The sequence below is a fragment of the Vigna angularis genome, chromosome 10 (genome assembly GCF_016808095.1).
Source record: "Vigna angularis cultivar LongXiaoDou No.4 chromosome 10, ASM1680809v1, whole genome shotgun sequence".
Lineage (NCBI taxonomy): Eukaryota > Viridiplantae > Streptophyta > Magnoliopsida > Fabales > Fabaceae > Vigna > Vigna angularis.
In genome coordinates, this window is record NC_068979.1 from 9,128,012 (window position 1) to 9,143,086 (window position 15,075).

Consider the following 15,075-nt stretch of genomic DNA (forward strand, 5'->3'; position numbering starts at 1 on the left):
GGATTGACCTTGCTCCTACGTATTCTCATTCAAAATGAGAAATCAGGGTTACGTAGTTCTAGGTTGAAAGACTGTTTGTTGTTTGAAACCAGATGTTTTTAATTTTTGAGGATTTTATGTTTTTTTATATTTTCGAGAAAAAAAAGGTAATGAGTACTAGGCCGACGCGAACGGTCGCACGAGTACTCATACCTTTAAAATGATATTTAAATATTTTTAATTATTATTATTTTTTTAAAAGATAGATAACGATATTAAGCACTAGGACGATGTGAACGATCACACGAGCACTCATACCGTTATCTACTTATTTAGGAAGACTTGAGAGTATTGAGTGCTAGGCTGATGCGGACGATCGCACGAGCACTCATACCCTCGTTTAATATTACGTAAATAAGAGAGAAAGGTATTGAACACTAGGACGATGCGAGCGATCACACGAGTGTTCAACCTTTAAAACATATTTTTGGAAATTTTATTTAAGAAAAGAAGAAAAGGTTTTTAGCACAAGGACGACGCGAGCGGTCACACGTGTGCTTAACCTTCAAAACGTATTTTTGAAATTTTATTTAAGAAAAGAAGAAAAGGTTTTTAACACAAGGAGGACGCGAGCGATCACACGTGTGTTTAAACCTTTAAAACATATTTTTGAAATTTTATTTAAGAAAAGAAGAAAAGGTTTTTAACACAAGGAGGACGCGAGCGGTCACACGTGTGTTTAAACCTTTAAAACATATTTTTGAAATTTTATTTAAGAAAAGAAGAAAAGTTTTTAGCACAAGGACGATGCGAGCGGTCACACGTGCGCTTAAACCTTTAAAACTTTTCTTGTAAATTTATTTAAGGAAGAAGAAGAGGTTTTTAGCACAAGGACGACGCGAGCGGTCACACATGTGCTTAAACCTTTAAAACGTATTTTTGAAATTTTATTTAAGAAAAGAAGAAAAGGTTTTTAGCACAAGGACGACGCGAGCGGTCACACGTGCGCTTTAAACCTTTAAAGCTTTTCTTGTAAATTCTTTTTATTTAAACTATCAATATTGTATTATTAAATATATATTTTAGGATAAGTAAATGTCTAAAATAAATAAATAGAACAAAATAAAATAAGACAATAAAGAAAAATAAATAAACAAAAGAAATTGGAGAGACTGAACGGACGTTGGGGACAATATTAAGGATAGCGAGCGTTCGTTGGGGAGAGGACGAACGTCCGTTGGGGGATAATATTAAGGATAGCGAGCGTTCGTTGGGGAGAGGACGAACGTCCGTTGGGGGATATAACGGACGGACGTTTAGAAATGTGAGCTGAATGACGAGCGTTCGTCGAGAGATATAACGGACGGACGTTGGGAACGAAGGCTGAATAACGAACGCTCGTTGAAGAGATGACGAACGGACGTTGAGAAATTGAGGCTGAGTGACGAACGCTCGTTATTGAAATGACGAACGAACGTTCAACAATGGAAGCTTAAGAACGAACGTTCGTTACTGACATGACGAACGGACGTTCAAAAATGGAAGCTTAAGGACGAACGTTCGTTATTGACATGACGAACGGACGTTGAGATATGGAAGCTTAAGGACGAACGCTCGTTGTTTGAAACGACGAACGGACGGTCAAAAATGGAAGCTTAAGGACGAACGTTCGTTATTGAATGGCGAACGGACGTAAAGGCTTAAGGTTAACGAGCGCTCGTTCATTTTGATAACGAGCGTTCGTGTTGGGGAGATGGCGAACGGACGCTATATAACGAGCGTTCCAAAAGAGGCCCAAGGCTCCCGGACGTACGGTCATTTCTGGGCCTGGCACAGTCCAATGCTTTCTAACCTAGAATTTCCTAGGGGTTCAGAGATTCATCCTCATTCCCACTCCTTCACGCCAGTTCGCACCTTCTCCAGAGATTCAAGGTCTCTTGTTCAGCACCACAACTGATCACCACCTCTGCCATAGCCGGCCACCGTCACCTCAAACAAAACGCGCCTTGGCCTCTCCGGCTACCCCTCGCACCACCAGAACCACCGTCAGCCAAGACACCACCGTCTCCACTTCTCTCTCTTCGAAAACCAGAGATTCTCAGGGATGGTTTTCCTCCGTCTTCATCTCCGATCCGCTCGTGCTATCATCATCCATCAACATCAACTTCACCATTGCTAAAACCTCCACGACGAACACGACCACTGTCACGATAATGTTCCCCCCCCCCCCGTGCCTATACTCGTCCACCTTCTCGGCCACCCACACGGTCACCATCACCTACCAGGACGACCTAAGCGACGCCACTGCCACCACCACACAGCAGACTACTACTTCCAAACCGCCAACCACGAAACAATCAGCCACCCTCTTCCTCCCCATTCGAGGATTTTCTCGAAGGCCTAATGCCCCCCTGCAACACCATTTTTCCCTCTCTGCCTCCCCTAATTTTTTAATGTTTACTGATGGGTTTAATGTTGGTTGAATCTTGTCCATTTGGTATTGGAAACGATGAGTGTGTAGTGTGCATATGAGCATGAGTGGGATAGATGATTCTGTGACAATGGTGCATGGGCTGGCGAGACAAGGGTGCATGGAGCTTATGCAGTAAGCATACATGATGAATTTGAACATACAGGTGAACAAAAGACCTACCTGCTGCTATGGCTGCTGCTACTGCTAGCTGTGTATCCGGTGACCTCCTCTTGCCGGTGCCAGTGCCGATGATGATTCTGGGTGATGATCCCAGATGATGGTTTCTCGTGTGCACCCTTTTTCCTTTTTTTCTCTCTCTGATCCAACAAAATTCTGCTCCCCAAAATCTTGGCAAAATCCCCTTCTAACTACCTGGTCCCCCTTTTTCCAAAAATCTTGGAAAAATTCTCCTTAACCACCTTGTCCCCTCCCCTCAGACACGCCTTCCATACGCGCCCTTTTCCACGTTTTCTATTTTTTTTTCAATTTTATTTTATTTTTTTTTTATTATTTTCAGTTTTAATTTTATTTTTCAATTTTTTAATTATTTTGATTAATTAACTCTATTAAAACAAATTGCGGATAAGAAAAAAAAAAGAAATTGAATTAAAAGCAAAAATCTGAATACATAAAAATAGAATAAAACAAGAAGGTGAAATAAAGAAAAATAATAAAAAAACCAATAAAAACACATTTTTTACAACCCGGACAAAATTGAGTGTTGACACAAATATAGAAGCAACAAAGTTAGGAAGTATGAATTGATAGGTGCTTACATCTGAATCACAATAAGCTATATTAGCAAAACTACATTAAATAAAAGAGCGAGATCAGAAATTATATCTCTTATTTGTGAAAAAGAAAAGGTTTGTGTTACCAATGAGGAACATTGGTATCTTGAAGTTATTATGAAGTTTTGATGATGTTAAAAGCGGAAGAATTGAAGACTTTTGGTGCATCTATGTTTAAAGCATTTTTGTAGAAACAAATTGTATAGGATTAGTTTTGATGATGTAAAAATACTTAAAAGTTTCCTTTCTTAGGGATTCATTACACAGATAATCAATTATTTCATGTGATAATCAATTATCACGAGTCAATTTAGAAAAAAGTTACTTAGGTAAATAATCAATTATTACACAGAATAATCGTTTATCACTGTTTGATTTAATATTGTCCAGGATGCGTAAATAATCTATTATCTCTTAGAATAATCGATTATCACTTTTTTGAAAATCCCATAACGGCAGTAAATAATCGATTATCACTTATGATAATCGATTATCATTGACAGTTAGGAACAGACCTTTCAGTTCCAGAGTCCTGGGCTTTATATACACCTTCTTAAACCTCTAAGAGGTTAACTAAGTCATTTAAGAATAAAGAAAAGTTTGATGAAGTTCTCAAGTGTTAGTATACTCAAATCAAGTCTGGTGAATAGGAGAAGCTTGCGCTTAGTGGGTCTAAGGTTGAAGCGGTTCTCTTCAAGTTGATTGAGCAGGTTCTTCCATTGTGTGTTGAAGGAAGGTTTTCTCTGTCCTTTAATATTTATATAATCTTATTATAATCTACAACGATACTATTTTAGTGAAAAAGTTAATCACTATTTATAGTGATTAACGACTATACGTAAAATCTTATGATTCGAATCAGGATAAAATATTGTGTGATTTTCCCCATCTTTGCACTTTTATTTTACCAACTATTTGATAAAAGTTCTATAAGAAAATCACAATTTTTAAAAGAATCAATTCACCTCTCTCTTCTTGGTTATTAACCGTAACACGCTCTTCTAAATCTTTCCGTTGTGCAATATTAATAATAGTTTGAAGAAAACAATCTTTCCTTTTAATCAAATCAACCGGTGAAGTAAACAAGTTATTAATAGTAGTATAATTCCTTCTTGTATCATGTTCAAATTTGTCAATCTTATTATTTAAAGACAATTTTCTCCCTTATGCATGTATAGAAGACAAATATGATAAAATTTTCTTCAAAAGTACAAACGAATAGTATTTCATACAAAGACCACCACTTGAACATATTGACTTCTGGTGACAAAAATCGCATTTGTCAATGTTAAATGACATAATCTAGTTATAGTATATGATTAGACTTGGGTGAAATTCATAACCCATTAGAATGAGTCTTTCTAAATCCTTTTGTTACTGTGTCAAAAAGAAGATTAAGTTATTATTTTTTATAATGTCATATGCAGTGAATGGTATAGAATAAGTAGATCTTAATAGAGTATGTGTACGTTTAAATTGATAGTAAAACTTAGAATATTCATAAAATCAATTTTAATCTCATTTTAATTATAGTTAGTTTTGGCGCAATGAATCAAATTTAAAAGAAAAAATTGCAAAAACTATCTTTTTAATCAATTACATTAATAACATTAATCAATTAATGTCAGTACTAAATCCTAAATTTTAAACTCTAAATAAACTCTACAGATTGATGAAGATTTTTTTTTTTTTTGCAAAGGATGTCACTGTTTTGTTGGCAAAAGAGAGTATTGGGTTTTGTCTCTTCCTAACTTTATTACTTTGTTTTTGTATGGTATGTTTTTGGGGGCATGTGACTCCTTGGCAGAGTGTTTCAATTTACTTCAAAAACAAGTTATATTTAGGAGGGTCAGTTGGAATGTAAGTTAAAGTTAGAGGGAAAACACTACTTTTGTTCCTACACAAAAAACTGAGTGTTTGTGAGTGGTGAAAAAGGTTTATGTTTTTGCTACCCAAAGTAGTGTGTTGGAGAGGAGCCAAGAGCTGGAGTGACCTTGGTGTTGCAACAAGAGGAGAGGAGTTAGGACATCAAAGAACTCTTGAAGATTTTATGGAAAACTAAAGGTAAAGGGAGTGACCATGAAATATGTTTGGTTGTTGCATGTAAGGGGTACAACTATGAAATATGTTTTGCATGGAGTTGGGGTTAGTTTCAATCTCTAACTTGCATGGTTACTTGATGGGGTTTGCATGGGTATATGCTTTGTTGTTGTATGTGAAGGGAGAACCATAGATATATCTATATTTTGTAAAGGGTGGGATTTTCGTTGTCATGCTATATATGAAAGATGGGATGCTTGCATGGGTTGTATTTTGATGTTGCATATAAAGGGTGTAACCATGTGCATGTGCAAAATGGGTATCATGGATATTTCAAAGCTTGTGGTGGATGTGAAAGAATGCATGTTTTGGTTTCTTGTTGTGTTTCATAGTTGTGTGTGTGTATATATATATATATTGTGTTTCTTTGTTATATTTGAAAGTCTTCTTATTATGTTTTTATGGTTTGCATGTGACATACATCCTACACTCTAAATTTAGAGTATGTGGAGTGTGAAGGGGTGAATTTTCTCTTCCTTTTAATAAAAGAGATGAGTGAATAAGTGAGTGTTAAAAGTGTGGTTAGAGTTGTGAGTTGTTGAGTTTTGGGGTTGTATGAAGAAGTAAAATAAAAGAGTAGAAAGAAATGTGTGCCTTACTAGAGTTTAGAGAGAAATGAAGGAATGGAGTTAAATGTTGGGGTAGTTGAAAAATAAAATAAGAAGAGAGGATGAAGTGTCTCTTATGTGTGAAGAAAAATGAAAATGAAAGTAAAAGAGAAGAGAATAGGAAGAGGCGGGTGTGTTTTACGTGAAAGGGAGGGAGTAAAAGGTGACAAAGTTGAGTAATTGGTATACCACGTAGAGCCTACCATAAGAGTGAGAGAAAAATTAAATAAAAACTTGAAAAAAATTGTATTTAGTAAAAAGGGGAGGGGGTGTATAAGAAATTTTGTTTTAGTGGATAGGGATGTGAACTTAGTAATTACATGGGGTGCATCAAAAATTTTGTTTTAATGGACAAGGGTGTGAAGTTGGTAATTTCAGGGGGGGTGCTTAAGTAAAACAAATTCTCTTAGTCAATCATTGAGATCTTTGGGTTATGTTGTTTGGTCTATTTTTTGCTTGGTTTTAATATATGTTGTTGAGAATATGTATGAGTTTTTGTTGTGCACGTAAATTATGTTATTTGTTTGTAATTTCGTCGAATGTGTGAGCATATCGTTATAATATAAGTTTATGTTTTGTATGAGACAGAGATTTGAGTGTCACTTTTTCTTTTGCGCAAGGAAATAAAAAGGGTAGATGTCTCGTCTAATGACTTTGGCTTGTGTTGAGTATAGTGTGCTAATGCATATAGTATCTGTATTTTGATTCGTTAGTCCTTGAAGAGTCAGGGGAATATATTTGAAGTTGCGATGAAAGATGACTCAAATCACCTTTTAATGAGGACATGTTGTGATGGCGAATTACAAGGGAACAACATTAATTTTGTGAAACGTTGTGATGATATCTTGTGTCAATATATGATGTTATGGTTTGTTAGTCTGTTTTAATATGTTTATACTCTGTTATATTATATGATATTTCTGGTTGTTCATCTTTGTATGTTGTAGTTGTGATTTAATTTGCAATTATTGTACGAGAGTAAATGGTTTTGAAGTAGCTCGACAAGAAAGACCGGATATAATATTTGTTGGGATTTTATATTATTTTTATTTAAGTGTACTTAATTTAATGATTGTAAAAGATAATTAACATTTGTTTTGCGTAATGTACGAACATAGGTTTTGTTTCTGCATTGTTAAAAGTAAATAAATAAATAAATTTAACAAAAATGTTATATAATTTGTACTTTATTATTATACACTTCACATTCCGTTTGGGTGTTACAATATCAAATTAATATCTAAATAATTTATTTTAATTTTAAATAAATGAAATGAAAATTTATTAGGAATAACTTATACCATTTCATGTAATGAAAAAATATAACAGAAAAATTTAATTAAATTTAATAGAACACACAAAATTAATAAAATTTCTTTTTAATTTAATTTAATTTCTTTTTAATAGAAATTTGTAGTAAAAATTTAATTAAATTTATTTTTAATTAAATTTTAGTTTATTAAATTTATTTTTAATTTCAAAGATTTAATAGAACACACAAATTTAATAAAATTTAATATTTAATTTGATTAAATTTGTTTTTAATTTTTAAATTTAAATGTAAAATTAAAATTTATCTGTTTAAATTTATTTTTAATCTCTAAATTTAAACGTAAAATTAAAATTTATTTTTTCTTAAATTTTGATATAATTTAAATATAGTCATGTACGTTAATTTTATTTTAACTATGAAATTATCTTTCACTCAAATACTAACATGTCATATAATAATAGAAGTTAATGTCATTGAATATATTTATTTATTTTTAAATTTAAATATTAAATTAAATTAAATTAAAATTTTAAAAAAATATAAGTTTTAATTTTGTATGTTAAAATTTTAAAATTAAAAATAAATTTAACTTTATTTAATTTTAATTTAATTTTTCGTTTTTTTTAAATTCAAAGTAAATATGTATTACTTTTAAACATTCTTAACTTAATAACTTTGTATTTCTTAACTGCATTTACTAACATAGTCAATAATATTAAAAGAGACTAATAAAGAATTCTTACTTTCATTCCATGACTCAAACAACATCAAAATCAAATATATTAAAGAATTCAATTACTTCAACATACATTCAATTGCACCATGTGAAGAATAAAAGTGTAAATTTCTGACACCTTCTATTCAACTTATGACAATGAATCAAAATTTCATTTTATCATTTCACAACGGCCATTTCTTTTAGCACCTCTATAATTCCAACCTGTAACTCCATACATATTTTATATTTTAGATTTTAGAATTTATAATATAACTTTTTACATTTTTAATTATATAATCTAAAATATAAATATATTTTGTATTGTACAAATTAAAATATAATTTTTCTATTTTAAAATACAAAAAATATTTTAAAGCATATATTTAAAATAAAAAATACAAAATATATTTTAAATTGTGTATTTTTATATAAAAAAATTAAATTCCAGAAAATATTTATGAAAACGCAAGACGTCGTAGGAAGAAGATGCATTTCCCTATCAATTTTCTTGTAATTTAAGCATGTCTTGGACGAATTTTTTTTTTTTGTATGTTTTTATAATCGAGAAATAATAAGCATTTGAAATGTATAAAAATAAAATATTGTAAGGTATGAGATTTTTAAGAATTTGGTTATCAAAAGTTCTGTAAATCCTAAATCTGAATTACTCTTTAATATTCTTGTATTAGCTCTTTGTCCCATGAAAATCTATAAATAATAACTTTCTTATATTGCAAGATATGAACATTCAAATAAAATAGAATCCGACCAAAAGTTTTTTAATATCTTAAATATTATTTAACAAACTTTTATCAAACAATAATTAAGACTAGTTACTGAAACTTTTATAACAATTTATTATTATTAAACATAGACTCGTTACTAAATTACAACTGCAAGAATTGAAACAAAAATGAATAAAATACAAAGAATGAGAAAAATTGGACCTTCTATTCTTTTTCCAAACGAGAACTATATAAATAGAAAAACACTAAAAACCTAATCATAGAAGACTGACTCTTCAGTCATCTAACTTCCTTGTTGTGTAGCAGAGGTTGATACAAGAACAACCAAAGCCAAAATTACACTAAAAATTCCTCTTTCTTCATGTGACCTCGAACAGAACAGAAGGGGTGAAAGAAAACTGCTGTATAACAGAGTCAGTCACACAGCCATAGTATGTACAAGAGTTTGATCTTCTGAAGAGTTTCTGTATTTTTTTTTTCTCTTTTTTGTTTTAGTAAAGTCATCAGGAACCAAAGACACCTTAAGATAATACCCACAAGAGGAATGTTGACCAAGCAGTGAGTGCTATGGCTGCAGCACTATATGTCCATAACAGTATAACTGAACACTCTTCATTTCCTACATCAAACAGCTGAGCCATGGTACCTGCGTAATGAATGCATTGAATTTTGTCAATGAGAAATCTATAGCATATGAAAGATCAAGAAAAGATACTTCAATTAAAAGCATGTGTACGTGGAATGCAATTTTTGACTTACTGATATTCATAGCCGGTGGCATGGCATACTGCATCACCAGCACATACTGAAACAAAGGATCAACCGGGAGTAAGCCAAAATTTGCTGCTGCTTTTACAATGAACAGTCCAATCAAAGGTAGCAGGAAAAGTCGGCCTATGATGATGCTGATGAGGGTCAATGGTTTGATAGCAGACGATTTCAAGCCTACTGTAATTTCAAGACAAAGTTTAGATAAGTCAGGTTTTGGACCATGCAATTGGTTAAAGAGTATGCTATATGATATATATGGTGGCTAGTTTTTTTATACCTTGAGTGAGGTTACCACCAAGCAAAAGGGTGATGCAAGGAATGGTTCCATTCCTGAAAAACAATGAGTTCAATCAGATAACAGCTTGGTTGGAAAAGAACTTGCACTGCAGAACAATTTGGTCTTGTGAGCAAAGTCACGTACCCTAGTAATTGGAGAGAGTCTTGGATGACACGCAGTGGAGCACTGTCTCCGATTATTAGGTTCCTTAGCCATGCAACCCCACCAAAGAGAAAACCAAGAAACTGATAGTGCAAATAAGGAAGTAGGTGAATGCCATATTACATTGAAGTAGTACAAACTACAGACCAAAATCCAGAAAAGAATCTAACAAAGTAAACAGAAAGGAAAGCAGAAGAAAAAGGAAACTCACTGTTGCAATTGCTGGTGGTGACATGAGTTCTTCCAGAAACTGACTAATAACTTCCACTATTCTATGCCATAGCGATTCGGTCTTCTCTGATCCACTGGACTGATCTTGGTCTACAGGCTGAGAATTCACATCCCTTTTATTAACTAGTTGTATTCGAGGATGTTTGATACAGATATGTGATATATGCATACTTTGAGCAGGTATCAAAAAAGAATAAATAGGATTATACTAAATGAACTGTGTGGATAATCACTTTCATATAGTTAGATAGATTCTCACATTCTTTATTAAACTGATGCCGAATAAATGTAAACTAGTTTTCATTTTCAAAATCTTCCCTCCTACTGAAACAAGTATAGCTATGAGAGTGCATGAGTTGTTGGTCTTACAATTTGGTTTTCAGTGTCACCATAATAGGTAGATGTGGGCACTTCTATGGTGTTTTGGATGTCATTATCCTTGAGAAGGAGAGTTTCTGCATTAGCATCAAACTCTTTGTTGGGAACCTTCATGATCTCAGCAGCCTCGAGTGCCTTAAATTTCAATGATCTGCTTTTTATAGTCTGTAAAGTGTAGGTCCAGATGAAGATGCCACCAAGCTACGTACAATTAACAAAACAAGACGAGATAATAAGATACACAACACAATATGCTATTAGCAAAATTTTAACTGTAAGAAAGTAGAGGCCTCACCGCCATAGAGAAAGATGCATAAGAGAGTCCATTACTGCGGCAAACATCACGCTCACCAAATGGTCCTCCCTTCTCGTCACAGATAGCAGGGATAATAACAAGAGGAAGGTTCCCCAAGTTTCCTGATAAAAGAAGGATTCATGAAACAAGAACATATTAGATGAAGTTTATCTCATAAAATTATTGAGACACGGCTTAGAAGGAATGAAAAAAGAAGTATTGGGGATGGTGACATAAATTTTACAGTGTATCAAGATATGCATCCATGTCTAAATACATAGTCAATTTTTCCACCTTCAGCTTCTTATTCCTTCAAATTTTACTCTTTCTGAACATACTATGCCATGACATACCTGATGAACACGCAGCAATAATAAGACCTTCCACTTTCAGATTAGGCTTCAGTAATTTCACAAGTATCCATCCGATGATTCCTCCAATTAAGAAGGTAAGTCCAACGTTAACTGGCATAAACCACCTGCATGGAAAGTTAGGCCGAAAACAACCAATTAATACAAAAATAATATGTTACTTATACTCTACTCTCAATCATCAAACATGCACAGAAAAATACAACAGTACTATCAGTGACAAAAATATGTTACAACATCAAAGTCTGCGTTATAATTAATGAAGCTTATGTCTCCGTAGTCTGCAGTGCCAGCGAGTGAGATTTCTCATCTTCTCTGCCCCTAACAGAGGTTATTATATTCTGACAGAAATAAACAATGCAAACATGGTCATATGATCCGTTTCCTTTTTTGAAAATGAGTGAAGATTTTAGTACATTGCTGGCGGAGGCACGAAAAGTGAACGTCACTTTTATAAAAATAAGTATATAGATGGATAAAACTAGTAATATATAACACAGGATTTGACGGATTGGCTCATCTCTTTTATACGAAAATTGGTTCATAAAGAAACTTTGACTGAAAATATAGTTCTTACATGTTTGACAAAAACTGTTTTCATTCTGATCAGCGTTTCTCTAAAACTGACTCAAAATCATACGAAGTATTTGAGAGTTGAAACTAAATCTCTCGGTTCGTACCATGATATCATATCTTCAAGTGAAACACTCTTGGCGAAACTGGAAAATATAAGTGAAGGAGTGAATATAAGGAAGACAATCTGCAAAACAGGGAAAGAAAAACACGACAAAAAAAAGGTTACTATGTTTGATAAGAACCATGCAGAATCTGTGTTGCATTTGTTGTCTGATAATGGAGGAACATTTAACAGGCGTATATTAGCACAATAAACATTACATACAAGTTTTACATGACGTGCATATATCTTACCTTGTTCAAAGCTTTCCGGATATCAGGCGAAAGAAGATTATCGAAATACCGAGTTGCCATCAAAGCTCCCAATGCACTGACAAGAAGGACTTGAATAATTGGCATAGAAGCCACCTCCAACAGTTCCACAAAACCCATCTTCCTTTGATGTTCTTGTGCTGATCTACTTCTTTTCTTTGCTTAATATTACTACTGGACTCTTTTTTCCAGCTTTATTTTCCTCTATATAAACAGGAAAGAACAGCCATAAATCATTCGAATCCAGAACAGAAAAAAAAAGTGATAAAGTGTCACAGTAACCAATGATTGACTAGTGTTTTCAAGTGGGGTCACAGCCAATTGGTGAGTATCATATTCAATATATTTACCGGACTAACTAGTGAGTTTAGTTTCGAAAACTGCAACTGGCCGTGGTTTATCACCAAATCAGTTTTTAAACGTGTTAACAAATTTTAATTAAAAAACTAGTGAATTATTTCAAATCAGTTCCTAGAGACAAAGCCAAAGATCACGACAATATCCTCAAATTCGTCGGAGTAGATGGTGCAGTGTTACGTTAGGCGTTGATTCCTGAGACAACAGGGTTTCTGAAATCAAATGAAATCTTTTATACGGACGTATAACGTTGTGACAGATTCCTCTCCAACTTACGAGTACATCTTAAACATGCACAGAAAGAAGCTGTAAAGTGTACTTTATAAAGTGACATTAACAAACATACAAGTCCCACATTTCTAATTTTACACCGCGCGATTTCATAGTAATTTATTTATAACAACATAATGTACCATAATGTCCAACTTCCTAATTTCGGTAATTGCTTTATTAAATTTTTAAAATCTCTCCATGTGAATAACGACAAGAAAGAATATAATGGTACAGTTTGAATATAGTTCACTTTTTAGAGTTTTTGGCACGTTCCCAGATCTACCTTCCCCAAGTGGTGGTTTTGTTCCGTGTTTGGCCTTCACGTTCAAACTTCAGCCCACCACTGTTTATTGCAGTGTTATCTCAAAAGGTGAATGATTGATGGCAACACAACAAAATACCAGACCCATAATCTATTTTGAAAATAATTTAGTTTTTCAATTTATTTATAGATGGGATCACATATCTTTTCTGATTTCGGTTTATTTGTTTTTAGCTGGGTACCATAAGTGTACATCTCATACTTGTACTGTTTGAATAAAAGAAAAAATATGAAGACAAACTCAACAAAAAAGCCAAAAAATAAAAGGTTGATATCCCTCCATCCAAAAAAGGCAAGATGTGTTTTTTTAATTAGTAATTATGAATATAAATTGTACCAAAGAAAAAGTTCACGCTAGGAATCAATTATATATTAGGGTTTCATATGATTATATATTCAATAAATCTTCTATAAGACAAGTAGGTTTTATATGAACATGAATGCATGGAAGGGTGAGATTTTTACAATGTTTTTTAATTAGTTTTCTGAATAAGAGTAACAAACATTCCTTTTTGGTGAAAAAACTAGATCTGATATATGATGGTACTTGATCAAATATACAAAAATGCCGAGTCATTAGATGTGGTGTCAAAAGAAAATAAGCAAAATACATCTAAAAAAAGCTTATAAAACTGTTTCAGAAAACTTATTTTCTTAGATACCACGTGTCTGCAGTAGTTGTAAAATTGAAATATAACTCTATCAGAATATTAAAGAAAGTTCTGCTATATTCTATCATCAGAGGCTTGGTATGTGTACTTACACTTTTGCTGCCGTATATATCGAAATTTCAATACCTACTTTCTTTATACAGCGTGGTCTCCAAAGTATACTTCTGCTGTTATTTTGATAAAGATAAAAAATAATTATGGGTTTTAAAAATGGGGGAGTCTCATTTACTATTTCTGTCTATTCTATTTATTTCTATTGGACAACTTAAAACTTTTTATTCATAGACATATACGTGAAAAAAATTAGGTATATTTTTTGGTATTTCCAATATTGGTGTTGTTTTTTCTTAATTATAAGTTAGAGTTTTAATGATATCAGTGGCAATCTGATGAAAAACTGCATAATAATTCACATCCTAATAACAAATATGAACAACACTAAAGTACATAAGAAGCAGTAAATCTACAGTATCTAGAAGGTTATAATTCTACATACGTACATTTATACGTATATAACACACAAGCGTCGGAAACATGCATACAGGTAAAAATGCAACACACGAGCGTCCCCAAATTAAGAAGATCTCAGCAGGGAAAAAGTTTCCGACGAAACGGATTATCTTTTACGTATATGATGATTACAGAAAGCATCCGAAAAAGAAAGGCTTTGAAAGTGAGAAGGGAAAAGAAATAAATTAAGATTTCTAAACAGTGATTAATGTATATGAAACGAAAACATGCTTTGTGAATGGAAAATTACAGTTGAAATGAAAGAAGAAAGAAGAAATGGAAACCTGGAGTCACAGAAATTTTCTGCAAAAGAACTGCTACGAAGAAGTTAGTTGGAAGGAGAGAGAGAAGATAGTTGCCTCAGAAGAATGAGTTTCGTGTATATATATATATATATATATATATATAGTGAGAGAGAGAGGAAGAGAGATTGTTCTTTTCTCTCCTCCAAGTTTGACCAAAGTTGAGGAGTCAATAAGCAAATAGGTGCAAGTTCAATGTTATTATATGAATTATTTTGGAGACATGGTAATGTACACCTACGCTTAAGTCATTTTCTTTACTTATTTATTTTTTTCTATAAAAAAGAAACTACACTTTTATTAATATATTAATTATTTTAAAATTTACCAAATACATTAGAACTCAGATTATCTATATGGTAATGTTTTCTTTCCTTTCATTTTATGCTACCTTCCAACTAATAATTATTATTTGTGTTAATTAAGATTACTGTATCTAATCTAATCTAATCATATCAACCTCCAGATAAGACCTACCGAAATAGGACCTCTAGTTATATTACTATTTTTCTACTTTTT

The 15,075-nt window shown here is 32.7% G+C and overlaps 1 protein-coding gene across 2 annotated transcripts; it reads right to left on the bottom strand.

Annotated features, from left to right (window-relative positions):
* Positions 1-8,779: 8,779 nt before the first annotated feature.
* On the bottom strand, positions 8,780-14,631 carry LOC108335386 (protein PIN-LIKES 7). Of its 2 annotated transcripts, XM_017571399.2 has the most exons (11): positions 14,539-14,631; positions 12,104-12,325; positions 11,854-11,933; positions 11,156-11,280; positions 10,803-10,924; positions 10,499-10,708; positions 10,110-10,226; positions 9,881-9,981; positions 9,737-9,789; positions 9,448-9,636; positions 8,780-9,334 (listed from the first exon to the last, which is right to left on the bottom strand). In XM_017571399.2, exons 2-11 carry the CDS (start codon positions 12,239-12,241, stop codon positions 9,210-9,212), a joined length of 1,260 nt encoding a protein of 419 aa, XP_017426888.1. In that variant the 5' UTR covers positions 12,242-12,325; positions 14,539-14,631; the 3' UTR covers positions 8,780-9,209. The 2 variants fall into 2 exon arrangements, with proteins under 2 accessions (XP_017426888.1, XP_017426889.1); XM_017571400.2 differs by lacking the exons at positions 11,854-11,933; positions 12,104-12,325; positions 14,539-14,631 and adding an exon at positions 11,751-11,830.
* Positions 14,632-15,075: the final 444 nt, after the last annotated feature.

Coding starts and splice junctions, on each gene's coding strand:
- LOC108335386 (XM_017571399.2), bottom strand. CDS start 12,241: ATGGGTTTTGTGGAACTGTTGGAGGTGGCTTCTATGCCAATTATTCAA. Junction 11,281..11,853: donor CTTGAAGATATGATATCATG/GTACGAACCGAG, acceptor CTTTCCATGCAG/GTGGTTTATGCCAGTTAACG. Junction 9,637..9,736: donor TGGTGGTAACCTCACTCAAG/GTATAAAAAAAC, acceptor TTGAAATTACAG/TAGGCTTGAAATCGTCTGCT.